At 51.2% G+C, this 27680-nt stretch overlaps 1 protein-coding gene across 19 annotated transcripts; it reads left to right on the forward strand.

Annotated features, from left to right (window-relative positions):
• The first annotated feature begins 1182 nt into the window (after positions 1–1182).
• On the forward strand, positions 1183–27607 carry LOC100116998 (Down syndrome cell adhesion molecule-like protein Dscam2). 19 transcript variants are annotated; one of them, XR_004227576.1, is made up of 26 exons: positions 1183–1490; positions 9778–10143; positions 10253–10417; positions 10867–11577; positions 11656–11800; positions 12184–12335; positions 12412–12684; positions 14605–14904; positions 18456–18575; positions 18707–18880; positions 18984–19134; positions 19232–19380; positions 19701–20130; positions 20223–20401; positions 20556–20725; positions 20819–20957; positions 21065–21637; positions 21695–21876; positions 22011–22404; positions 22511–22651; positions 22775–22918; positions 23073–23281; positions 23358–23511; positions 23637–23778; positions 24271–24437; positions 24550–24653. XR_004227576.1 is itself a non-coding variant. In XM_031929798.1 (26 exons), the coding sequence occupies exons 1-26, from the start codon at positions 1451–1453 to the stop codon at positions 24806–24808; spliced, it is 6108 nt and encodes a 2035-aa protein (XP_031785658.1). In that variant the 5' UTR covers positions 1183–1450; the 3' UTR covers positions 24809–27607. The 19 variants fall into 19 exon arrangements, 13 of the variants coding, with proteins under 13 accessions (XP_031785658.1, XP_031785648.1, XP_031785657.1 ...); XR_004227577.1 differs by having other exon boundaries at positions 24547–24638; XM_031929798.1 differs by lacking the exon at positions 24271–24437 and adding an exon at positions 12923–13207 and having other exon boundaries at positions 23676–23778; positions 24550–27607.
• Positions 27608–27680: the final 73 nt, after the last annotated feature.

Raw genomic sequence — 27680 nt, forward strand, 5'->3', positions numbered from 1 at the left:
CGCAAAGCTGTCGATGCAGACAGAGAGCGAGAGAGAGAGAGAGAGCCATATATCTCTGCGATGTGCGCGCGCGCACATGTATACGCGGATACACACTCCGCAGCTGCAGCTTCCTTTTCATCAATTCGACAAATTCGAACGCGCGCCGGCCGGGTGTATATCTCTCTGATACGGGGCTGTCATATGACCCTCCGCGAAAATCCGGTGCCGGGCGACTCGCTGCGCTGTTTTTTCTAAACTCCAAAAGTCGAACAAACCGCGCTGGGACATCTACGCGCGCGGTGTATTTGCTTTTAATTACACAGCGTTCGCGAAATAAAGAAAACAAACAGCAGCCGCCGCTGATGACCGTGTCGTGAACACAAAACTGCTCCATTTGATTATAACTGTAAGTACTGCGCATATCGCGCGAGCGTATAGTAACCGGAGCTTATTCGACATTTATTCGGCGCGTCGAGAGCGATGAAAAAAGTACAGGTCTAAACGCGCCTCGAGCTCGTCGACGTACTTATGTGTCGGCGAACACGCTAACGCAACGAGTGAATTATTCAAGAATTCTAATTGATTGTACGTATAGCCTGCGTAGGTCCGCGAGTAGCCCTTGGCTATTATGCGAACGATCGCTTAGCGCTGACTGTTCGGGGGGGTCCGCGTGTGTTTGCACGGCAAACGATTACTGATGGAGCACCACTTCTCGGCCGGCTACTCGAGCTTCGTGGATAGAGGCGCAGCTGCAACGGCCGAGACAGCGCGGGTTTTTATATATACATACACACACACACACACACAAATCTACACGGGCTACGAAAAAGCTTCCCGATAATGGCTGCAAATCATGTCGGCGCGCATCGACGTCTCGGAAATTTCCTCGCGTCCAGCTCGACAACGACAAGGACGAAGACGACGGAGGGTCGAGGCGGCTTGAGGAGGAGGAGGTGGCAGGCAGGGCTGCGGCTGCTGTCAGCTTCCGTTTTTCCCTGTTGCTGGTCGCTCGCGAAAGAGCAGAGAGGGAGGCTTGGGTACAATGGTGGGGGGTGGCGTGGCGTCGGCGGCGCCGGCACCTGGCCGGGGGCGAGAGAGAAAGAAAGAGAGAGAGAGAGAGAGAGAGAGTTCATCAGTGGGGTCGTCGTCGTCGGCGCGAGTCAGGATAGACGCGCCTGCGCGCGGCAGGTCCGCGGCAGAGTCTCTCGGCTCAGTCGCAGCCGGCGCCGCGATCGAGCCGCAGCGGCAGCAGCTCCTCGCGAGCGCGCTTATTTTTTCCTGGCGATTGTCGCGATACACCCCTCGGTAAGCAGAGAGTACGAGAGAGAGAGAGAGAGAGAGAGAGGGGACGACTCGATAAGCCAGTTCGTACGCATGAGCCGGTGGGAAGCGACAGCTCCAAGCGGCGGCAGAGACAGTTTGGAAGGAAACCAGGAGATTAGCCGAGGAGGAGGAGGACGACGAGAGCATGCTGACCGGGAGTTGGACCAGCTCCGCGCTCTTCACGGGTGATTATTCTGCATCATTATCATCGTCTAGATATTCTCTATTCTCTCGTTCATTTTCGATTACGGCGCGAATAGTGCGCGATCTCCAGGGAGGAAGCCCCGCGCGCGTCTTTGTCTTTGAGCGAGCTTTCGCGGAAGGACACTTTGAGCAGAGCGCGCGCGCTGATTAAAGCTCTCGCTTTACGCCTTGGACCCCCCCCCCCTGCCCCCGGCATCCCCCCGTCTCTCTATTTGCTCGCGTCGCTACATCGACCGTATAAAACGTGCCCGAGCGCGCTTCTCTCTCTCTCTCTCTCTCTCTCTCTCTCTCTCTCTCTCTCTCTCTCTCACTCTCGCCCAGCACAGCCTCTCGACCGCTCGGGTACTACGTAACCCTCTACACGAGGCGCTTTAATGGGATATTGCTTCCTCTCTCGCTCTCGCTTCCCTTCCCCGCTATAGGGTGGCAACTAAGACTTTCTACAAAACTTCTTACGTCGGGCTCCCGAGAAGCGCGCGCGCGCCGGTATAAGTTAATGGGATCCGGCGTTTTCGTCCTCGCTCAACCGGGACATTTCAGCCTTTCTCCCGCCCGTGTACTGTGTATGCACTTTCGCACCCGCTCTCGACTACTTTGAAGACGAACCTGCTCATCGATCGCCCACTCTGCCCAAACCATCCCTGATTCGATGCATTCGGAGCCGAGCGCAGTCGTAAATTTTAAAAAGCGCGCGCTAATTGCCAGTTCGGAATTGGATTTTTCGGTCCCGGCCGCGCGGCCAGAGTGCAAGGGCCGGGTTATAATGAAAGGCCAGACATCGGGATAGCCTCCCGAAGCGGCTGATTAAATTTCGACGCCGCCGTGCGCGCGCGTCTATTGCACCGACAGCGTAATTACCGCGCAGCGTGTCGGCTATGATCGAATTCGCGACGCGAAGTAAACCGCGTACATACACTCGCCAGGCGTTTGAGAAATGTCGAGTATACACCTATGTACATCCATCTCAAATAGAGAGAGAAAGAGAGAGAGAGAGAGAGAGAGAGAGAGAGAGAGAGAGAGAGAGAGAGAGAGAGAGAGCGACTCGGTCACGTACACGCAGCGCAGAGCAGAGAGCGCGCGACGAAAACGTTTCGGCGACGTGTGTAAACTCCGAGAAAAAGAGAGAGAGAGAGTAAATATTTATCTCGATCAAGGTATCGCGCAAACTCCATAAGGCGACCTTATCGGATTACCGCCGCCGGGAGCTTTTTCTATACACAAGCCAGAGTAAGTGTACTTAATAGCAGAATGTTTAATCGGAGCCCCGAGCGCGCAACGATTACGGGCATATAATGCGCGCACACACCGGTATAGGAAAAGCTGAGACGTGACGAGCTTGCGGATCAGCCGCGCGCTTCATCCCTCAAGTAGCTCGGGGGAAGCTTTTGGCTGGATAATTTATTCGTTATGAATATAAACTCGAGCTAACTGATTCGCCTCGGCTCGCCGCCGAGCGAGGAGTTACAGCCTGCTGAATCTTGCTTGCCGGAAGTCAGCGCCCTACACACACCTAAGTATACTCGAGACAGCGCTACATATATGGGTATACAGCTGCGCTATGTGTACGTTCGTAGTAGCTGGTGCAGCGGCGCTGCAGAGAGGAACTCGACAATTTCGCGAATTTTCGTCTTCTATATATGAGAGTGGAACGTAATCGTACCGCTAATTCTCCATCTCTTGAGATGCAGCGCAAGGAGGGAGGAGAGGGAGCATTGGGAGGAAGATCGATGGGCGACGCTATTTCGCCGCGTCATATCTATGCACCTATAGGCATAGAGACATTTTGCGGGTGCAGACTTTGCAGTAGCGCGATGTTGCAGTGCTCCCTTTTGGCTTCCGACGCGAATTCGATAGCGCTGCACACAATGCAGTCTCTCGGAGATATATATGCGCCCAAGCGATTCGACGACGTGCGACACGACAGCTCTACGCTCGCAGATTTTTCCGAGCGAAATCTCAATGGGACGCGTATACGCGCGGAAAGAGAGCTGCTACTGCTATATACATTATACGTATATATATATATATATATATATAGAAAACGCGGTACAACAAGTTGCAAGTCCGCCCGCGTCTATTTGCTCGGCTAATCTTTTTATCCGGTCGGCGGCAGCAATATCCTTCGGGATGTTTGCGCCTCTCTCTCTCTCCCCTTCGCTTGGCGCTCCTGCGCGGAGAGAGAGAGAGAGAGAGAGAGAGAGAGAGAGAGAGAGAGAGAGAGAGAGAGAGAGAGAGAGAGAGAGAGAGAGAGAAAGCTAGCGGCGCTTCCTTCGTGCGCGGAGCTCTTTCTCCTCCGATTATCGAGATCGTCGACACGTCGTCGGCTCTCTGCTAGCTGCTTCTCTGTGCGGAGGATAAAGCCGGAGGGTGTATGTATGTATATAGGTAGACTAGTCGATCGATCGATAATCATGGCGCCCGAGAGCGCCGGGAACGTCGGGAATTTCGCGAGCCGGCTTTCTAAGTGGCCCGCCGCCGCCGAGGAGCGAGAGAGAGATAGAGAGAGAGATAGAGAATCGCTGCTGGTACTACTACACGAGCCAGCTATTCAATCCTCTTTCTCTCCGACGTCCTTGTACACACGGCTTGGGAAGCTCCGTCTTCCCTCGCCCCGGCCGGCATTGCAACAATATGCAGATGAAATCCGCGCGCGAAGAAATCCGTGCCCGTGTGTATCGTTGGCCGGATGCCGGCGCCTCTCGGATTGGCCGCGATTGGCGCTCGATATTTTTCCGCTGGTGCTTCGGTATGCGATTGCTTTCCCCGGCGGCTGCGGCGCATTCCGCCGCGAAACAGCGGACGCGAAAGAATGCGGCTGAGAGAAAGCACGAGGGAAGAGAGCAAAGCGAAGCGATACGACACGTCGTCCGACGATTAATTAAACAGCGGCTTTGAAAAAGAAGCTCTCGCGCTTTGCCGCGACGCTGCATACGATATATACGCGACGAACCCCCGGGAGAGATATATAGGGGCGTAGGTATAATATAATGTGTCTGGCTGTGCGAGTGTACATGCGCGTAGCGCACACACGTATATACGTCTCTTCTCGATTACCAAGAGCCGTCTATTCAGCGGGTGCAGCTGCAAATCCGCTCGAGCTTGCATTTTCAGAGACGCTCTGCGGGCTGATGCTGCTGCTGCTGCTGCTGCTGCTGCTGCTGCTGCTGCTTTTTATCGTCTCGCGAGCTGAAAAATCCCCTCCCGCTGCGAATAAAAAAAGGAATCTCCCGCTTTTGCCAGCCTGCGCGCGCCTTTTATACACCCGCGCTGGAAAAAGCTGGGGGAAAATTCGAGCCCGGGCCGAAAAAAAAATTACGTTCGCGCTTGAATGATCAAGCGCGTGTAGCGAGCTCGAGCTTACATATGCGGGGGGAGGAGTATATGGTCGTGCCGGCACAAGAATACGTCGCTGTAGGCATTCGCGGAATTTTACGCGCGTACTTTTTCCAATTTAACGCGGTACTGGATTCAATTTATCTAGAATTCCTTTTTTCTCCCTTTCGCTAGTGTACCTCGAGCGCGCGAAAGCTTTTCCCGCGCGACTCGCAGCCTTGTGTGTGTGTGTAGCGTACACTCCTCATCCCCCGCAGCGTCTCTCTCTCTCTCTCTCTCTCTCTCTCTCTCTCTCTCTCTCTCTCTCTCTCGCATCCAGTGACCCGAATGAATAGCGAGTTAATCGAAAACAACGCGGCGGCGGCGGCGGCCGAGTGCAGAGAGGGAGAGCCGTGTGCGTGACGTCATGCGCGTGACCAGCGGCGCGAGAGGAAAATCTCCCTCGCTCCGGCCAATTTTTCGAGCTTGCAAGCTCTGCGAAACCGTGACTGACACACTTTTCCCTCGCCCGGCTGCCTCAAATATATGTGTACAGGTATACGTACACGATCCCGTCGAACTATTTAGCGAGGCCGAGCGATTAATTTCTCCTAGTAGCAGATCGTTGTACTGCTTTTAGATGTACTATATAGACTCGCGGAGCAGCGGTGCAGGTATATAACGAAAGACAAAGCCAGCGCGAAAACAGCGAGAGGGAGGGAATGGAGTGCGCGCTTGCTCGCCATTAAGGGACGTCGCGCAGTGGAAATAGCTGCGGAATTAAAAAGCTCGACTCGCTCCTACTGTCTCTCTGTCGCCGTCAGCGACTTTGACAATTTCGCTCGTTAAGAGGACGTACTCATAAAGGATGACGACTATACGCCGAGGAGGAGAAAGAACAAGAGGGAAGAACGCGCGGTCGGCCGAATGAAAGGACTAATGCAAAATGAATGAACAAGCGCCGTCCTCGTCGTCTGCTTGGCGTCTGCTCTCGTTAATTTGGTATCTGGAATCTCGAGAGTCGACAGGCCGGAAGGCGCCGAAAGAGGATTGAACGGAAGCAGTCGATGGAGAGAGAGAGAGAGAGAGAGAGAGAGAGACAGAGAGAGAGAGAGAGCGTGTGCATATAGAGCGCGTCGACGGCAAGATGAAGGACCTCGCGGTAGGAAGGAAGGAAGGAAGGAAGGAAGCTGCTGCTGCTGGAGGAGGAGAAAAAAGGCGCGGAGGTTTCTAATATATTCCGCTGGCGCTGCGCGAAATCTCATTCGCTCGAATGCGCGCGGAGAGCGGGAGAGCTGCTCCTGCTGCATCCTGCCTTGTTTTCCTCGGAACGGGCGTTAACGACCTCGCCGTCGACGCTGCCGGTGCGTGCCAACGCCGAGAGTAGGAACGAAAGCGGAAGGCAAAAAGAAACAGCGGAGCTTTCTTATCATTCTCTGCCGCGCGCCGCAGCAGCGCAGGCGCGGTATTAAAAAGTTGAGGAAATTTCAGGAACTCCCTTCTAGTCCGATGTACACAGACACGAGCACACGCGCGCGCGGTCTCGATGTATGAGAGGCAGCGATTATTAAAGGGAAGCAGCTATACGAAATGATCGGACGAGAGGCGACCGCACGACACGTCGAGGCTCGGCGATTAATTCCTACAACGCGCTGCATCATCGACATACGAGAGAGAGAGAGAGAGAGAGAGAGAGAGAGAGAGAGAGAGAGAGAGAGAGAGCTCGTCCATTGTCTATATAGACCCGCCGCGCGTACACACACACACACACACACACACACACACGCATATCTGCTCGTGGCCATGCGCGCGTGCATTCCCCCGATAAAGCGTCACAGCTGATCCGCCGACGCTGCACCGCGCGCGCACGTGTGTTGCTTGTATCATACGCGCCGTCGCTGGTATGCTACGTGTGTACCATAGCAGCGCGCGCTTTTTCGTCGCGGCGAACGCTGAGCTCTACCACTGCGATGCTGCGGGACTCAACGTCGAAAGCGAGAGAGAACGCGCGGACAAGTGCAGCGGCAGAGAGCTGGACCCAATGAACACGTTCGCTCAAGTCGTATCATCATTCAGGGAACACAATATCCAGCGCGCGGTGATGAAAGGAGAGAGAGAGGGAGCGATTGCAGTGCGCCGAGGGGGGAAAAATCTTGAGATTCTGACGCTGAATTTCGACGATGAAAAGTTCGCCGTGAGCGCGCGCGGGAGAGACAGATGAAAGGACGCTGAGCAGTCCGGCGAAAGGTTGTTGAGTGAGAGACAGAGAGAAAGCCAGTCAAAGAAGCGCCACTGCGCACATAAAAAGAGCGAGCATCGTCTGGCCGCGCGCAATCCAGAATTGCCCCGCCGCTTCTCCTCCGCGTCCAGCGGTATAGCGCTGCTGTATATAGTAGTGGTACGGCGTCGACCAACCCTCCAGAGATTACTGCTAAATTTTTCGCCGTTTCTCCGCGGCGTGCAGCTCTTTCTGCGCACGGCAAGAGCGGGAGTGCGAGAGAGAGCGAGAGAGAGAGAGAGAGAGAGAGAGAGAGAGAGAGAGAGAGAGAGAGAGAGTACAATGACCCCCCGAGGCAGCTCGAGTGCACGCCAGCCTGCGCTGCTGCTAGAGAGGGATTGAAAAGTAAAGCCAGCTTCTTTCGAGCCCCTCTGCCTCTCTCTCTCTCTCTCCTTCTCTTTTTCTTCTTCTTCTCGGCTGCGCTCTCTCTCTCTCTCTCTCTCTCTCTCTATCTCTCTCTCTCACTCGCCCTCTGCAGCGCGAATAATTTCCTCGCGAGCGCACCGATGTACACTGCGCGTGAATTGATCCACGGTATTATTACTGTCGCCACGACTGTCGCTATGACAGCTACATGAAAACTCCTCCTTTGTTGACTATGGCCATTTGGTTTTTTTGTGACGGTCAGATTTGGTAGCAATACCGTGGATCAATTCACGCGCAGTGTACATCATATATACATGCAGGAGAGCTCGAGGAAAGAGCGAGCTAATTGAACGACGAGGAGGAGAATTGCTCGAGTCGGTCGCCTGGGGCCTCGAGATAAGACAGTGACCGGAGTGAGACGGAGAGCAAAGCGCGAGAAAGTCGAACCGACACATATACTCCCCCGGGAAATCAGTAGCGCGACGTTCTACTCTTTTCCCCGGCCTTTTTTTTATTCGCGACGCTTAATAACACGCAACTGCAGCGCCGCTGTACAATTTGCCGTATACGGGCGTAGATACATATATACATGTGCCGCATACACACAAGGGCCGGTCATCGGGGCCAATTCTCGCGATAGAGCTATATAACGGCGGCCGTTTGATTGACGCCTGCAGCTGGCGGCACTGCTCTCTCACTGCTGTGCTGATTGTGCGCATTGTTCGAGCGGCGGTTGTGCAGTGGCGAGCGTAGCCTCGACCGAGGACCTCCTCCCCCTCCGGCAGCAATTCACTATGCCTGCCGCAAGAAAACGACGCCGCTGCATGCGCTGCACCCTCTCCGCGATTCTCAAAGCGATGAAAGCCTCGGAAATGCGAGAGAGAACCTTTTTCGTCGTGAGATGGAAGTCGGGATTTGCATAAGAGCTCGCGGCTCTCTCTCTCTCCCTCTCTCTCTGTTGTGCTCCTCAGCCGCCGATGAATTATATATCTCGGAGTAGGATTTTCTTTTATTTCCGGCTGTGCCTTTCAAGTGAAACGAACACGCGGCGCGGAGTCGGCGAATCTCGGCTCGACGTTCGCGTACGTGCCGCGGCGTATCGATGTACATTTCCGGCAGGACCAAAAATACGCCCGCGTATGAATCACGTGTACGCGGGACGGGCTGCACACAATGAAACATTCACCGCGAGAATCGATCAATACTTGGATTACCGATGCTCCTGTCGCCCAGAAAGTGCATCGATAGATACCCGCCCACCCCCCCCCCCCAACCTCTCTTACTCCCTAGCTGCAGCTGCAAAATGCCATTGTTGTTCCTGCTGATGCTGCTGTTGTTGTTGCCGGAGTGATAATAATGTAGTTCCCGATCCTCTTATCGTACATATCCGCACATCGATATGCCGATAATAGGAGAAAGAGAGAACTAGCCATCGCAGTTGCTGTATAATCACACGAGCGCGCGATTATGCCCGTACGAGCGCCCCTGCACTATTATATAATATCATTGCACAAATCAGTTTGATAAAATGCGCGGCGGTGCATATATTTACTTGCGCACGAAACGCACGAAGCGCCGGCGAATCAAACCGAGCAAACAGTCGAGGCTATATACGTCTGTAGTGTACACAGTCTGTTTGATCGCTCGCGCTCTGCAGCGACCGCAAAATTACTTCGCGTCCTTGTGTCTATATATGTATACGCTAATCGTAGACGAATAAAGATCGAATAAATCGCGAGTATACACTGTACGCGGCTAATGGGAAAAGTTGTCAATTCCAAGTTCGATAATAGATAGAGAGAGAGAGAGAGAGAGAGAGAGAGAGAGAGAGAGAGAGAGAGAGAGAGAGAGAGCGGGCTAAGAAAAGCTGCCGGCTCTGAAAAATAAGAGACATATACAGCCTGTAAGCCGGGAACAGCAAATTCTCTCCGTACAACTTGGGCCGCGCCGAGTTTTTCAAACATCCCGAGGCGGTACGGCGGCGTGCGCCCCCCGGCAAACTTTCGTCTTTCGACTTGTTGCCTCCCCCCTCTCTTCCGGCCAGCATCCGCGACTTGGCGACTCCCCACGAATTGGCCATTCACTTCTCGACTTGTGCTCACTGTATACGTACACTGGCTTCTCCCCCCGCGCGCATTACTTTGTTAAACTTGTTGCGCCCATGCGAGCATACATCATATACTGACGAGCAGGCCCGCGGGCAGACTACGCATAAACGCGGTGCGCATTATATACTTGTTGCGCTCGGATGGGGGCAGATAAATATAAGGTATATATATATATATATAACTCGTTACGTCGGACGATTGCAGGCGTGTGCCTGCTGCTGCTGGGTGTGGCGGCGCGGCGCGGTAGCGGGCACGGCTTCGACGCGCACCTGCGCGGCCCGAGCTTCCTCATCGAGCCGGCCTCGAGGGTCGAGTTTTCCAACTCGTCGGGCGCCTGGCTGGACTGCGCGGCGACCGGTAGCCCGCCGCCCAACATCGACTGGTCGACTGCCGACGGCTTGCCCGCCGGCGACGTGCCCGGGGTCCGGAGGCTGCTCAAGAATGGAACCCTCGTGCTGCTGCCCTTTCCCGCGGCGGCCTATCGGCAGGACGTGCACAGCGCCACGTATAGGTGCGTCGCCAGCAACTCCGTCGGCAGGGTGCTCAGCAGGGACGTCCAGGTTCGCGCAGGTCAGTCGCTATACATATACACCTTGAAACTCTGGTTTGTTTAATTTCTCTCGCGCATCGAGCTCGATATCGATCGATCAGTAACACGAGACACATGAATCTGCACCAGTGGTCGCCCAGGCGTACAAGGTGGAGGTGGAGGTGATCGGAGGCGCATCCCGGGGCTGCACGGCCGTGCTGCGCTGCGTCGTGCCGAGCTTCGTCCGAGACCTCGTCCGAGTGGTCTCCTGGCTGCAGGAGCCGGCCTTCTACATTTACCCCTCGCTGCAAGGAGGTAACTTTCCTCCCCCGTTCTTTCTATGTAGCTATGACAGTTTCTCGCTCCATCTCTCTCCGGCGTTAACAAAGCAGCCAGCGGGGGCTCTCGCCCGCGCGCAAAGGTGCATTGAACCCGGGAAGTAGCGGAGGAGAAGGAAAAATAAAAGTATCGCGAGAGAGCGGCCCTCTCGACGTTAACGGGCTCGGATATCGCGGAAGGGAGAGAGAGAGAGAGAGAGAGGAAAAAGCAATAAAGAGCGCGAGCGCGATGTAGAAAGGCTCGTTAGTCCGATTCGGCCGCTAGCAGCGTTATACTGCACGCGCGCGGGTTATATGGTATCGATCGCCGCGGGCGGAGCTGTTTCCTGGGCCGCAGGAGAGAGAGAGAGAGAGAGAGAGAGAGAGAGAGAGAGAGAGAGAGAGCTCTTTGCCATTTTTTTCATTTTTTTTCTCTCTGCGCCGCAGACGGCAAGTTCCACCTGCTGCCGACGGGCGAGCTGCTGGTGCACGGGCTGGAGTTCAGCGACCAGGTGCCGGGCTACCGCTGCCGGACGATGCACCGGCTGACCAGGCAGGTCGTCGTGAGCTCCGTGGCGAACGTGAGGATAGCCGACCACCGGGGCGTCATGCCGCCCGTGATCCTCGACCACTCGGAGAACGTGCACGTCGCCCAGGACGAGTCGACCTCGCTGGTCTGCGTGGCCCAGGCCTGCCCGACGCCCGAGTACAGGTGGTACGCGCAGACGGGCGCCGAGCCGATGCTCGTGCTGCCGGGGCCGCGGACGCGGCTGCTCGGCCCGGTCCTGGCCATCGAGGCGGTCACCCTCGAGGACAGCGGGGTCTACCGGTGCGCCGCGGCCAACAGCGGCGGCGAGGCCAGCGCCGAGCTGAGGCTGGTCGTGACGGCGCCGCTGCACGTCGAGGTGACGCCGGCCCTGCTCTCGGTCCACCTGGGCGGCAGCGCCGAGTTCCGCTGCGAGATCGGCTCGCACCCGCAGGCGGGGCCGCACTTCGTCACCTGGTACAAGGACGGCCGGCAGCTGCCGGGCACAGGCCGCCAGGCCGAGCTGCTGCGCATCAACAGCATCGGCCGCGAGGACCGCGGCATGTACCAGTGCATCGTGCGCCGCTCCGAGGGCGACACGGCCCAGGCCTCGGCCGAGCTCCAGCTCGGAGGTACGTGCAAAAAATAGAGCGCGCCCGCGGATCAATACGAGCGGCCCACGTGGCTTTATGTTGTTGTTTTGTTTGCAGACGCGCCGCCGGTGCTCCTCTACTCCTTCATCGAGCAGACCCTGCAGCCCGGGCCGGCCGTGTCGCTCAAGTGCTCGGCCGCGGGGAATCCCACGCCGCAGGTCTCCTGGGCGCTGGACGGCTTCCCGCTGCCCAGCAACGGAAGGTTCGTCCTCTCCCCGTTACGCGCGCGCGCTACTGGCCGCACTTAATAACTCGCGAATAACTCTGCTGTGCAACGGCTCTTTTAGTCCCCGCGACTTTTAACCGACTTCTCCGGGAGCTTGTTAGCAGCCCGGCGAAATTGAACGGAGCCGAACAAAGCTCGAGCGAAAAAGCGCCGTCATACGCCAGGTCGAGTTATGGAGCCCTCGGGGAAATTGAATTGTTTTTCGGGCGAAGCGGGCTGCAGTCCTGGAAATCCCGGGAATACATATTCCACGAGGGGCTCGTCGCGTGTGCAAAGAAGCGGCATGTGCGAGCCAGTAGCGACGCGCGCCGGCACGTTTTGCCCTGTGCGCCAACGCCCGCGTCGTCTGTCTGTTGAAGGTTCGTGATAGGCCAGTACGTGACGGTCCACGGAGACGTGATATCGCACGTGAACATCAGCCACGTGGTCGTCGAGGACGGCGGGGAGTACTCGTGCACGGCGGAGAACCGGGCCGGCAAAGTGACCCACGCCGCCAGGCTGAACGTGTACGGTAAGTTTCGCGCGACGTCGCCTCGCCTTACACGAGCCCGCGTCTGACCGAGCGCGGACGCTACCACTGGCCGCAGGTCTGCCGTACATCCGGCTGATCCCGAAGGTGACGGCCGTGGCCGGGGAGACGCTGCGGCTCAAGTGCCCCGTGGCGGGCTACCCGATCGAGGAGATCCGCTGGGAGCGGGCGGGCCGCGAGCTGCCGGACGACCTGCGCCAGAAGGTCCTGAGCGACGGCACCCTCATCGTCTCGAGCGTGCAGAAGCAGGTCGACAGCGGCGTCTACACCTGCTGGGCCAAGAACAAGCAGGGCCACAGCGCCAGGCGCAGCGGGGACGTCGCCGTGATCGGTGAGCCAGCCCCCTCCCCCCAGTCTCTCCCCCCCCCTCCCCCTCTGTTCCTCTCTCTCTCTCTCTCTCTCTCTCTCTCTCTCTCTCTCTCTCTCGCTGTGTTTTCTCCAAGAGAGACGTGCACGAGCTAGCTCTAGGACGGGCTGCAAGGGGATATCGCAATCGGATAGCCGGAGTGCGCGCGGGAGGGCACGGAGAGACGCAATGTTTTGGTTTTGTCTGCTTTCTGACGTTCCAGTTCCTCCCAAAATTAGCCCGTTCACGGCAGATCACGACCTGCACCTCGGCGAGCGCACGACCCTGACCTGCTCGGTCTCGCGGGGCGACCTGCCGCTGACGATCTTCTGGCTGAAGGACGGCAGGACGATGGGCCCGTCCGAGCGCATCACCGTCACCAGCGTCGACCAGTTCAACAGCATACTCATGATCGAGAGCCTGTCTCCCGATCACAACGGCAATTACTCGTGCGTCGCTCGTAACCTCGCCGCCGAGGTATCCCAAACGCAGCGGCTCGTGGTTCATGGTAATCCTCCTCTAGGCCCCAACACGCGCCCACACGGCCTGACCGCCCCCCTGTATATATATATATATATATATATATATCAAACAACTCTTTTAGCTCGACTCTTTTTTCTCTCTCGTTGACTCTCTTCTCTCTTATACATACATATATATATATAAAAACTTTTACGACTCTCTTTATACTTCTCTATCTCTGGCTATATCTATATACGTACATAATGTATGCGTGCGGGGGCGAGTGGTGCATCTTGGCTTGGGACTTATATCCGCGAGATTAGCGAAAGAGAATGAGACGCTCTGCATGTCCGCGTCGTCGGCGCTGTGGTAGCGGAGCTGAGCATCGCACGCAGGGAGGAGCAGCACCAGGTGAGTCCCTTATACGCGCATAATGCATCGTACTATGATATGATAGTCTGTGCGGCGTTCTGTGATATGCGATATTATATGCCGGCATACTTTGTATTTTATATATATATATATATATATATATATATATATATATATATAAAATAGGTGTGGTGTGTGCGCGAGCGTCGGCAGTGCGTATGCGTGTGTGTCACACTGTGTAAAATAAACTCGAGAGCCCCCTCTACACCGTCTCTTCCTCTTCTCTACACCTATACATGCATATCACGCGAAACGTAAAGCCGACGAGGAAAGCATAAGCAAAAAAGCCGGGGGGCGGCGGTTGTCCGTTCAAGGCGGGGCCAACAATCTCTCCTCTACGCATTGCTACGTTAATCTACTATATATTCTGCCTCTACTGTACATATTCTCTCTCTCTCTCTCTCTCTCTCTCTATATATATATATATATATACACATCTATCTACGTATAATTGTACTATATATATATACTGTTACTATCAACTGTCTCATTTTGTATACATTACGAATACATATTTATACATATATTACTATATATATATTGAATATTTACCATGCATACTGTATTATATATCTAAAATGACGAGTGGCTGCAGTGCGTGCGTGTGCGAATGGCCGTACGGTCCTCCGGTTCTGCCATGCGAATTCACACTTGCGAATGTGTATATATATATATTGCTTACAAACGCATGGAGCGGGACGAGGGCCGGACGACGTTTACGTATAATACAGCCATGTATCAGAGCTGGCGATTATATTTGAGCGCTACATAGGATATAGATCGAGTGGTGTTTGGACTTTGGTTTATACTTATTATACATATATAAAATACGTTGTTTCTATTCTCCTCATATTATTATGCAGTCTCTCTGGTTGCGTTTACACGTTCCTTTACTATTACTACTAACCACTATACTAAATATTGTCGCCGCATTAAGTTTGTTTTCACCCGGCGCCATCTTTTTTTCTCGCTCTCACGTATGGTTCTCTCTTCTCTCTTGACCTTTTCCAGTACCCCCTATAATTGAGCCATTTAACTTCCAAGAGGGACTATCCGAGGGGATGCGGACGAGGACGGTGTGCGGGGTCGCGGCTGGCGATCCACCCCTGACCATATCCTGGCTAAAAGACGGCCAAAGTCCCTTTCCCCTGCCCTCGAAGCTCGCCTCTGTCGTCAACGTCTCGCAGCTTGATCCCTACTCGAGCCTCCTTAGCATATCCAATCTAGCCGCCGAGCACTCGGGCGACTACACCTGCGTCGCCGCGAACCCCGCCGCCGAGGTCAGGTACACGGCCAAGCTTCAGGTAAAAGGTAACTAGCTCTCTCTCTCTCTCTCTCTCTCTCTCTCTCCCTCTCTACTGTCTCTGTCTTTCACCAAACGCCAACCACATCTATACGATATACTCTCTCGAGATCGCGAACAGCCGCTGCGGGCTGTCACCTCCCGCGTGTCGCGCGTCGAGTTTGCACAATATATACATGTAATGATTTTCGTACAACAACCGAGCGGGAGCTGGCGGCCGGCAAATGGCCGAGAATATACACATTATCATGTACCGCGTCGTTCTCCTTGTTTCTCTCATCGTTATCGCTCAGTATACTTATGTTTCTAACGCGAATAAAAGCCGACCTTCCGTCTTTTTAGTTGCATAAGCCAGAGTCTGTTTATGCGCGTTCGAGGCTCCCTCTACTGCTCCCCATCAAGTACTTCCCAAAAGCCACCTAAAGCATTGCTCCACCAATATGTATATCATATAACACACACACGCACACACACACACACACACACACACACACCAGTGTCACAGTATATTATTACACGTTTACGTTGCTTTGGCTCTCTGGGAATGCGTGGGTATCTCTCGTGGACCCCCCGAGGTTTGCTTGACTTGACCAAAAACATATATAAGGTAAAGCAGAGTTGCACCTTCCTTGATTGGCCACCCTCCCTTTTTTATTATATATATAACAATACTTGTGCATGACCGATATTAACGAGGCTCAGCCCGCCCCCTTCCTCCTTCGATTTTCCAATCCATCGACTGTTGGCGCTCTCTTATATTATATTTTCTTTTTTCTCTCTCTCTTTCGAGTACGTACTTGAGCGCAGGCGAAAGTCGACGCTAAAAGCGACGAGTAACCGAAGAGCATGCATCTTTCTATTTACTACATTTTTCTACTTCTTCTCATTTTTTATATGTGTACTAAGTGGCCTCTCACGACAATGTCGTCTCTCGTACGCTCACCGACTCTTGGCTGACGCTGGCTCTGCTGGACACACGCTGGAAAGGCGATTGACCTTCTTTTATCTTCGTTTCGCATGCCTATATTTCACTTTTTTCTATAATTCTATCTTTATAACGTTTTTCACGATTTTTCCTAATCTTTTTACCTATCACTCTATCTGCCGATACATCAATTTCTCGCAATAATTTTTCAACTTTTTTATATGCCTGTGCGACACGATTCACTTTTTTATATCGATGTTTTTTAATAACTTTCAAATTTTACATATATGTATTCGTAATCTAGCGTTTTTTCAAACTTCTGAGTGTGTCTGTAAGTTAATTAAGAGCACCTCTTGACTTTTACAAGTCGACCGGGGGGTGTACGCGCGATCAGTGACGTTTCCAAAAATTCGCTGTTTGTCCATTACATTATGTGCCAGCGCGCGTCGCTATCGCTAGTACTACCCACCATTTTTATATCTGTATATATGTATTTATATATCTCAGTAGTGCAGTAGTTTTTCACTTACGTTATTATTATTATTATTATTATTATTATTATTAATTATTAATTATTACCCTAGTGAAATACGTAGTAGCACTGTTTTTTCTCACTATTTTAATATTGTATATCTGATAAGTGTATATAAGTTCGTAGGTAGACATATTAAAACCAGACATTAAATCAAGTTGTCTGTATAGCTTTTGTATAGAGTTTAAACAACAAATCTATAGCCCATCCCGAATTTCCATTTCATTCACTATCCCAACTGTTAACATACATACAGAATATGATACGCGCTTTCTTCTCGCAGTCAGAAAAAAACGCGCGCATATTGACACGCATCTATTCCATTTCCAGCACTTTATATTGTATTCATTCTGTAAATATACACAAACCACGTGTATATACGCTTGCTTCGTACTTTTTCACCCTCTTCCACAATATGCATTTTTTGAATATATATCTACTGTATCTTTTTTTCTAGCTTTTTCCACCGCTCTTTCAATTTATGCCTCTGTCTCACTATATATTATATACTATATCGTCGTGTATATATATATATATATATATATATTGAATTACCAATTCACCATAGTATATTTCGCTTGTGCAGCGTTTTTATTCACAACCGTAAAGTAGAACCCGTCTCAATCTGTACAGACTGGAACCTCGAGTCTTTTGTATTTTCAGCGCACAAGCCATTTTATCAGGTGTACGTCGCGCGCGAGCTCTATTCTCTCTCTTTCTGATGTCTCTGCACGAGAGCGAGTCACGTATAACGATAAGTAAAGTCTGAAATCGTAAAAAAAAATGACTGAATCAACAGTTTTTTTTTTTTTGCATTATCAGGAGATTCGCGTTTTATGCTCCTCCTTCGTATAGACGAAGCCACGTATAAATATATACGAGAGTGGGCATGTAAACAAAACGTGATAAAATTCGTGCAGAGCGACCTTTATGGGCAAATGTTATACAGCAATGCTGATGCGGTACTTACGGCTGTTGCGCACGACGACCTTTTGACGATTACGATTATTGCTCGTTACGCGAATTATGGCTTGTACCGTATCATATAAAATATCGCGGGTATGATTGAACATTCTTTTGCGGCTATCGCAGAGTTACAAGTCGATCATTCAGCGATGACCTGAGTCTCAGAGTGTCTTGTGCGAATGGAAATACAACTCCACCGAATCCAAAAAAACTCTATATACTCCTCTACATCCAGAGCGACCTGAATTTTCTCACTTTAATTTCTTTCATCGCTGACATATACTCATATAAATCTAAGCGTATACATTATACAATCCACCTTATACTCGTTCGTTATATGATATAAGATGTTTATACTGTTTTTCATAATTGCTTTGAATTTTTTTTGTTCATACTACTCTCGTATACAGTTATTATTATACATTCATACAAATTTTAAAACTTTCTTTATATATATATATATATATATATATATATATATATAATTATAATTAATGTGTTTTAAGATTGAACATTTTTTCACGTATACTCTACATAAATCTCTTTTTGACGAATATCTATATTGTATATATTATTACGTCATACAAAGTTTCACGACAGCTCAACTAGCGAGCTTGCATTTTACATAATTATACTAATCTATACTTTTTGAAAACTTCTTTTTGAAAATAATATACCATATCTTTGTGATTCGAAAATTTTTTAAAATACTTTTTTTTGTACATATAAACTATATACTTTTTTCAATAAATATAAAAATCCTCTAGATATTTTTATACTACTATAGATGATGATAAAGTTTTAAATTAACTACTTAGTAACGATAAAAAAAAACTTTCAAGTGTAAAGTGTAAAAAGTACCAGCTTAATTATATAAATTTACTCTCTCCTCTTCTTTCTTTCTCGCATTCTATCTCTTTCGATCTTTTTCTCTCTGTTACGTACACCTCGGCAGCGTTAATTCTATCTCTCTATAGAAAAATGTAAATTGACTTGAATGCAAAAAGCTCGCTACAGTGTACAGAAAGAAAAAGTAAAAAAAAAAAAAAAAGTAAAAAAAGAACACCCATTGCACTTTGAAGTTGCTTATATAGGCGAAGCGAACGGGAGATAAAGCGAATGGTTGGTAATTTCAGTGCCGCCGCGCTGGATCGTCGAGCCGAGCGATACGAGCGTCGAACGGAACAGACACGTGGCACTCCACTGTCAGGCTCAGGGTGTGCCCACGCCCAATATCGTTTGGAAAAAAGCAACCGGTAAAGTATACAGCCGCAGCGTGCTTGCATGCGTACGGTTCTTGATTTTATTTTGCGCTCGATCGATCGGAGAGAGAGAGAGCGAGAGAGAGAGCGAGAGAATAACACGTCTGCACGTGTGCACACACAAGGCGGCAAGTCCGGCGAGTACGAGGAATTACGCGAGCGACCCTACACCAAGATTCTGAGCAACGGGACTCTGCTGCTGCAACACGTGAAGGAGGATCGCGAGGGTTTCTACCTGTGCCAGGCGAGCAACGGCATTGGCTCGGGTATCGGCAAAGTGGTCCAGCTCAAAGTCAACTGTACGTACCTGGTGATACTCGTGTGTAGACGCGAGGCGTAGCTTGCGGAGTTCCTCCTGACGTATATAGGTATACTCAATTAGACGAAATTCCGTTCTCGCAGCCTCGCCGTTCTTCGCCGCACCCTCGCGACTGGTCACCGTCAAGAAGGGTGACACGGCAACGCTGCACTGCGAGGTTCACGGCGACAAGCCGGTCAGCGTCAGCTGGTTCAAGGGCGGCAAGGACGAGATGAATCCCTCGACAAACTACCGGTATACACACACACATATCAGCACACATATCAGCACACATATCAGCACACGTCAGCTCGTTGACCGCCGCTATGTAAACGCGATCGATGTTCCACAGGGTGACGGTGAAGCAGGAGTCGACGCCCGACGGGGTCGTGGCTCAGCTGCAGATCTCCTCGGCCGAGGCCTCCGACAGCGGGGCTTACTTCTGCCAGGCGAGCAATCTTTACGGCCGCGACCAGCAGCTCGTCCAACTTCTCGTGCAAGGTTAGTGCCGCCGTCCCACGAGAGCGCGCGATTTTTATTCTCGTAGTATGTTCTTTCATATAACCTCATACGTCGCCCGGCGTCCTCTCGGGATAACCTGCAACTTTTATAACACTTTTTCCCGCGAGCAAAAAGAGACCTACTATATACTACTAGTACTATACTAGCGGTAGTGTGCCCTTCGTATTACACAAGAGCCAACTTTATCGCACTGCGGAATTGAAAAATATCGGCAAACTTTCCCGCGCGATAACGCTTTTGCACAGTTGTACTGTTTGTATTTTATACACACACACACACACACACGCATACGCGCGCAGAGCCGCCGATGCCACCGAGCAACCTGGAGACAGCCATGGTGAGCAGCCGCAGCATCAACGTCAAGTGGTCGCACAAATCGCAGGACACGAGCGAAGTCAGCAAGTACATTCTCCAGTACAAAGAGGGCGAAGGCATGTGGCAGCAGCAGGAGCTCAGCGGTCCGCCGCTGCCGTACGCGGCGTTGATCGACGAGCTCAAGCCAGCTACTAGGTACACCGTCAGAGTCATAGCCGAGGGACCGGCCGGGAGGTCCACGCCTTCCGCTGAGCTGCTGGTGAGGACGGAGCCCCAGAGGCCCGCGGGTCCCCCGCTAAACGTCGCCGCCAGGGCGCTGTCTTCCACGGAGATACTGGTCACGTGGCTGCCGCCATTGCCGGAGCTCAGGCACGGGGACATCGAGGGATTCAACGTGGGATACAGAGAGTCCACGTTAGTCTCGCGTCTCGATGACGATGTCCTTTTGAGCAGTCTCCTTGTGGTGTGCAAGTGCGCAAGAAATACTCGAGTAATTTCCGTTACAGCTCGTCGAATCCGTCGTTCAATTTCACGTCGGTGCCGGGCGACGGCGAGGAGGGCGGCGCCGAACTGAGACTGACGGGTCTCAGGCCGCACACGCGCTACACCCTCATCGTTCAGGCTTACAACCAAGTCGGCTCGGGGCCACTCTCGGAGATGCTGAGCACGCAGACCCTCGAAGACGGTGAGTACGTTACGGGGCAAACGTGCGAACGACCAAGTAACTAGCAACATTTTTGCTCGTATTTTTTACGGCGCAATAAACAAACTTTTTTCACTTTTCCTAATAAAATACAGCCGAAATATAACAATAATCAATCACGGTGTATCGCACGCAGTTCCGAGTTCGCCGCCGGAGGACGTGAGGTGCGCGGCGCTGGCGTCCAAGTCGCTGCAGGTCTCGTGGCAGCCGCCGCCCAGTACGCACGCTAACGGTGTCATACAGGGCTACAAGCTTAATTACGAGCCGGTCCTCGGGGAGTCCTGGCCCAACATCGACGAGATGGAGGTGAGTGCTCGGAAAGTTTGCCTGCTCTTCCTGCTACAGTTCGCTCAGCGGTCGGACTATCCGCGGCTAAACTCTGGCTTACTTATTTCCAAGGTGCGCAAGACCAGCGCCCTCACGACGGTGCTGACGGGCTTACGCAAGTACACCAATTACAGCATACAAGTGCTGGCTTACACGAGGGTCGGCGACGGCGTGCCCACCCGGGCATCCTACTGCCACACGGAAGAAGACGGTATGCGCACTTGTTCGGATGCCTTACTGCACCGTATTATATTATATTATGTTATATTATATTATATACAGCGCGTGCATTGTTGATCCGTTTTTCGTTTACCCCAGTGCCGGCAAGTCCCGCGGACATCAAGGTCGTCGTGAGCGCGCCGACGGCGCTGTTCATCTCGTGGCTGCCGCCTCTCGAGCCCAACGGCCTGATAACCAAGTACAATTTGTACACCAGACTGGTGGACGGCCGCGAGGAGCTGAACCACGGAAAGCGCACCTTGCCGGCCGGCGACACCTACTTCGAGGCGACCGGCTTACAGCAGCACGTCGAGTACCAGTTCTGGGTGACGGCGAGCACGAGGGTCGGCGAAGGCCAGAACTCGAAGGTGGCAGCTCAGGTGCCGACGAACCGAGTGCCCGCGAGGATCACCTCCTTCGGCGGTCAAATCGTCAGGCCCTGGCGTGGATCCGTCACTCTCGGCTGTAACGCTGTCGGCGAGCCGACCAGCCGCGAATGGTACAAGTCCAACCTCGAGCAGGTGCGAACCGACTCCAGCAGGAACGTCCAGATACTGCAGAGCGGCGAAGTTGTCTTCTCGAGTCTTCAGCCCCAGGACGCCGGAAACTACACCTGCCAGGTCGAGAACTCGCAGGGCAGCGACAGGCTGCACTACTCGCTAATCGTTCAAGGTAATGTACTCGTACTCGCGGCGAATTTCAAATTCAAGCCACTCGTGCGAATTGCAGTGCCGCCGAGCGCTCCCGTGCTCTTCGTGTCGAGCTCGACCTCGACGAGTATCCTGCTGCACTGGATGCCTGGCTACAACGGCGGCGCACCGCTCACCAAGTACACGCTGCACTATCGCCCGACTCACGGCACGCTCGAGGAATTACAGCTTTCCCGCCGCGCCACCAGTCACGAGCTCAAGGTGCGTATACGCGTGCATGTTTCAGCTCCCTATAAATTTGCAAATTTTCATCTTTCCGCAAGCGCGGCGCACATACCACACAGACGCTCGTCCGTCCTAATTCACGCATACGCCCAATCCATAATATAACGCAGGGCCTGCTGTGCGGCAACACCTACCACTTGTACCTGAGCGCGCACAACAAGATAGGCAGTAGTGCGGCGTCGCCCTCGTTGTCGGTGCGCACGCAGGGTCAACCTCCCGGCATACCACCGGCCGCGGCATTCCTCTCTCCGAACTCGACCTCGCTCGTGCTCAGGCTGACCGCCTGGCCAGACAACGGCTGTCCGATACTCTACTTCGTCATTCAGTACAGGCCCATCAACGAGTTCCACTGGAGCCTCGTGTCCAACAACGTCAAGATGCAGAGGCGATTCGTCGTCACGGGTCTGGCCTCGAGCTCGGTCTACCAGCTCAAGGTCGAGGCGTACAACGTCGCCGGGAACAACCAGGCCGAGTTCACCTTCGTCACGCTGACCAAGGAGGGCGGTAAGTTTGAGACGCTCACAGTCTGCGCGTCGATTCGAGTGAAAGAGCACTGAAATCGACGGTAGGTATAGCGAGTATAACACGAGACGCAAATGTTGCTTTAAAGCCCCACCAGCGGAACTGTCGGAGCGAGGCATGGGCGGGCCGGTGGCGTTCTACGCGGACCTGAAAATCATGCTGCCGCTTATGGTGGCGGTGGCCGCCTTGCTGCTGGCCGCGGCGACGATAGGCGCCCGCTGGCGCAACAGTGAGTGTCACGCGATTATCGTACAATCGACCTCTTGTCCACACCTTCCCGTCCTCCATCCCCGCATCCCGCGTCCAAGCTCTCATACCGCAGGCTCACTGCAGGCTACTCGCGCTGTTGCAGGGTACGCGCAAGACCGGGTCCAGCGGCCCATGAAGGAGTCCCAGGAGAACCAGCAGAATGCCGAGACCCAGCGCGAGAGATACTATGCGACGATACACAAGGTTGCCCTGCAGGGCAATGCTGGAGCTCCGGACAAGATTCCAGGTGCGCGACTGTTCGCTTACGAATCAGAATCTAATGCCTACTCTTGATATATCGCAGGCTGTCAATTTGGCTATGAAATAATGTAACGTAATTTAAATGAATCGAGTGGTCGAGGCCGATTTAAAAGGTAGGCAATGCCTCCGATGGCTTACAGAGACGGCGGAGGATATCTCTCCGTACGCTACGTTCCAGCTGTCGGAGGGCGCAGGGGGAGGCCTGGGAGGCCTGGCTGGATTGGCCGGCCTGGCTGGCGCGGAAGTCTCCGCGGGAGCTCTGCACACCAACAACACTCTCCTACACAGCTTCATGTACCACGAGCACGCGATGACGGAGGGCTGCGCGAGTCCTCCCCCCGCCACCACGGTAAGTACAACGTTTCGAGCATGCATCAGCTTTTGTTTTGCTGCTGATGTTATGTATTGCAACGTTTCGAACCTAGACGCTGAAGAGTGTATCGTCGCGTCGACGTCAGCAGCGGAAGCACCAGACACAGGGGGACGTAGAGAGCGACGAGAGCGAGTCTGACGCGGACCAGCTGACGAGCTCCCGGACCGAGTCGTCGAACCAGCTGGACGCGGGCAAGCTCAAGCACAGTCAGTACAGACCCTGTATATAGCATATTTTATTGCGCACTCTCGTGCACGCGCACCTATACATATTATGTAATAAGAAACACACACGCGCTATGTGTATAACAAGCCAATTTTTACTGCTATATGTCGAGGTACGCTATATCACATGAGACATACCATTGCAGTTCGAGCCGTTTCGGACTTCATGTACCACGGCACGTCGAGCACTTCCTCGGACATCTCACCAATGTCCGAGCAAAAATCGCTGCCGCGAAGGGGTCGCTCGAGGTAAGCTTTACACCCGGCTCCTGCGCCTTCTATCGTACGTTTACTATATTATATTATCTCTTAATATTATTATATTATTACCGAGTAAAGTCGACCCACCCCTCTTTTCAACCGTAACTCATGCGTTCTTTATCCTGTTTCTGTTTCGATGCGCGTTATACATATACTCACAAGCATGCCAAAGAGTCATGGAACCACCGGACCACCTTGAATTTTTTAAGTTTTTCTCACGTTGCGCATATGTCTCATTGCATTATTCTGTATATAATTATATAATACGCAATTTCTTTTTTTGCTCAACTCTCAATTTTAATATATACACTTATATTATTATATTGATACAAATAATAATCCTAATAATTATAATAATATAATCACGATAAGCACATCAAAGGTATACGAAGTACTCGATATAATAATCCAATAATTCTCATGAAAAACTGTATCGACACTTCCTAAGGCATGCATTTATATTTTGTTGGTCTGGTTTAGAATAATGGAGGATTATTATAACGGCAAATACTAGAGAGAGAGAGAGAGAGAGAGAGAGAGAGAGAGAGAGAAACGCGCGAGGTGGGCCTATACAGAGATAACGAATACAGATTTTCAAGAGAACGAACGAACGAACGAACGAACGGCGCAGAGTTAAAAAGTTAAAGGTGGGTCGGTCCTTCCCAGGTTTAGCGCGCTCTAAACATCCAAAGCTCGAGCTTGATGATGACTAATGTTGCTTGTGGCGCATTTGTCCGATTTATGCGCTCCCCCGAGAAGATGGCACGTGCCGAGCAGGAGCTCCCTTCGCACGATACTGCCCCCGGTCTCGGTGGCGGAGACGGCCTTCGGCGGCGACCGATCTCAGCAGGCCGACCATCAGCAGCAGCAGCAGCAGCAGCATCTGCGGGAGATGAACGAGCCCGAGTGCGACATCGACTCCCTGAAGAAGCTCAAGCTCGGATTGAGGAGCTCGCTATGGTCGAGACCGGCCGGCCAACAGGGCAACCCATCCTCCGACTACTCCATCGCCGTCTAGCTTCCTCGGCCCAGCCACCGCTGCCTTAGCTCCGGCTCGTCGGCTAACATAACTCACCCCACACCAGCTAACCCCATCTAATTCTAATGTACTACTGTGCCCCCCCCCCCACACACACATACACACACACACACACGCACGCACGCACGCACACACGCGCACATCTGTGTACATAATTATTCTCTTCTCTATTCTTACTGCGCTGTCGGAATAATCTCGCGCCTCGGCTCTCTCGGGCGTGCACGGACAAGTGGATCAGCGAGATAAAAATACTCGCTGCACGCTAACTATAATTCGATGCGCGCAGACCTAACTGAGCGATGCACAGGATATCACCAGCAGATCCGCTTTCACGCCACGGCACCAAAGTCGCATTTGCCGTCGATTAATCTGATTAGCGACAGCTGCCGCCACTTCGCGCACGCGTATTGATTCTGACGAGACAGAGAGAAACGGCTCCGCAGCTATTATATGATACTATATATACAAACACGCGCACACTCGATGATTGTAAATAGAGCAGGAGACTGCTTGCGGGTTGTATTGGGAAAAATTACAACAACAACAAAAAATACAATAATTTAATGAATAATCATCAAAGAACGAACTAGGGCCGACTATACGATGTACTACTACTTATACTACTGATCATTCATCACACACTCACACAAAAACGCAGGAAAGATATGTGACGCGACGCATCAATACACGACATTTACCAACGTTTGTACATTGTATCCTTTTATATGCATAGGTATGATAAAGGCCAATTAGCCCTGGCAAATTCTCGGCACAAACCCCTACACCTGCGATTTGACCCCCCCCCTCCCCCTCCCCCCCCCCGTGCTATATGGGCATTCGGCATGCGTATATCTCTATTAAAGTGTCTGACGCAAAGCCATAAGACGACTAGACGAGGATTTATGATGTTTTGATCGGATTGAAGTGAAAACAAAGTCTATCTAATAAGTATTAAACGAATTATTCGCAGCGTGCGATATTACAATATATTATATAATGCAGCGGCTGATGATCGAGAGAAAGAGATATTACGCGTGCGAGAGAGATATAAATGGTGAGCACGTGTCACGAGAGAAAGAGAGATTAAATCAAACGTTTGATTAGTTGATTTCTATTGTCATATACATATAAATATATAAATAATATGGCTGTTGATACTACTATTATTACTATTATTATATATAATATAACGCGACCACCATGATTAACATTATTACATTATTAGTATTTTATAATAAAAAAGAAAAATGAATAAGAGAAACAAAACACAAAATGAGTCTGTACAAAATGAGATGTATCGTGTATCCCGCGAGCGGATATATGTACTCCAGGCGCGACTAATGTACAACTGATGTACAATAAAATACGCCTGTTATGGCTTTGCGCCTATACTGTTACCTTTTTCCAAATCTCGTAGACTCTCATTCGCGCGCTGATTCTACATTGAGGGCCGCGCGCTAATACTTAATTATATATAGCGGAAAACCTTGCGCGCAAAGTCATAGGCGCGTTTTTGACGGAGATGCGACGTCTACGTCCCGAGATGCTATAAAACTTTTGTCGAGCGCTCGCGTCTAATACTTAATTCTCGAATATAATTACAGCTATTATTTAGAGATCGTCTCCTCTCGAGATCGTACCTATATTCGCGGTGATTTGAAACTTTTTTCTTTGTATAAAAAAAGGGACGAAAAAACAAAAAAACAAAAACGAACGAATAAGTAAACAAACAAATATTAAATAATTATATAAGTATAAAGAAAAAAATAAGCGAGAAAAAGAATGTCGCGTTATAGACAATGTTGTTTCTATATAAGACTATTCAAGTGCCAAAGATTTGAGCCAAGGACTAATCACTCGGAGATGTGATACCATAAACGATTATATCGATCCGCGTCTCTGACAGACGCGCGATTCGCCATAGCTGTCTATCTCAGCACTTCGAGTACGTATAATACATCTATATACAACTGCCGAAAAGAAACTACAATATCTCTGATGTACCCTGAACATATCCTGAATTTCCTTTTTAGAATTTTATCAAAGTACGAAAGACTGCCAAATTTTTATCACGAATTTACGATTGCCAAAATAGGAGAACTTTGATAATCAGCAGAAGGAATTTGAATGTTATAATTGTGTAAGTCTTTTATCCCCCCGTGAGTATTTGTATCAGATATGATGCGCGAGTTTTTAGCTACACAAGGTGCGCGTCACAATATCCGAGAGAATGCAACTGCGCGCGAGAGGCTTATATGTCCACGCACTGATCGACATCATGTTTTGTACCTTGTAAATGTTCGTCGTGTATGATGTCCCCGTTTTTTCGAGTGATTAACCTCTTGGATATGACTTTTCGAAGGCTGAAGTAAGTACGACCGTGTATAAGCACCAACCTTGTCTGTTTACATGTTACATATGCGAAAGAGAAAGAAAGATAGAGAGAGAGAGAGAGAGAGAGAGAGAGAGAGAGAGAGACAGAGAGACAGAGACAATTCGAAAGTCGATCGACAATGGCTTATATATTTCAGACACGTATGATCAACGGTCGCTTTACGACTTTTAGACGACCAGTAGAATGACTGTACCTAATGCTCGACTTTGAAATTAGGAGCGAGAGCCAAATAGCGGAAACAGAAAAACACACACACACACACACATACACTGAACGCAAGTACTCTTCAAATGTGAATGTATTAAGACGATACGGCGTTTCCAAGTATTGTATGTCGGTCTCACGGTCGATTTTAAATAAAAATTGACATCATTTAAACGACACTAGATCGAATTCTCATTTACCCACCTGATCTCCAGTTCCTCGAGTTTTCTTCTCTTTCCTTTTTTTTTGTTT

The sequence above is a fragment of the Nasonia vitripennis genome, chromosome 4, assembly GCF_009193385.2.
Source record: "Nasonia vitripennis strain AsymCx chromosome 4, Nvit_psr_1.1, whole genome shotgun sequence".
Lineage (NCBI taxonomy): Eukaryota > Metazoa > Arthropoda > Insecta > Hymenoptera > Pteromalidae > Nasonia > Nasonia vitripennis.

Excerpts from the sequence above, each read along its gene's own strand:
- LOC100116998 (XM_031929798.1), top strand. The coding sequence starts at position 1,451 with ATGCTGACCGGGAGTTGGACCAGCTCCGCGCTCTTCACGG. Across the intron at positions 19,135-19,231 it reads AATCCCTCGACAAACTACCG|GGTGACGGTGAAGCAGGAGT; the intron begins GTATACACACAC and ends GATGTTCCACAG. Across the intron at positions 20,958-21,064 it reads CTGCCACACGGAAGAAGACG|TGCCGGCAAGTCCCGCGGAC; the intron begins GTATGCGCACTT and ends CGTTTACCCCAG.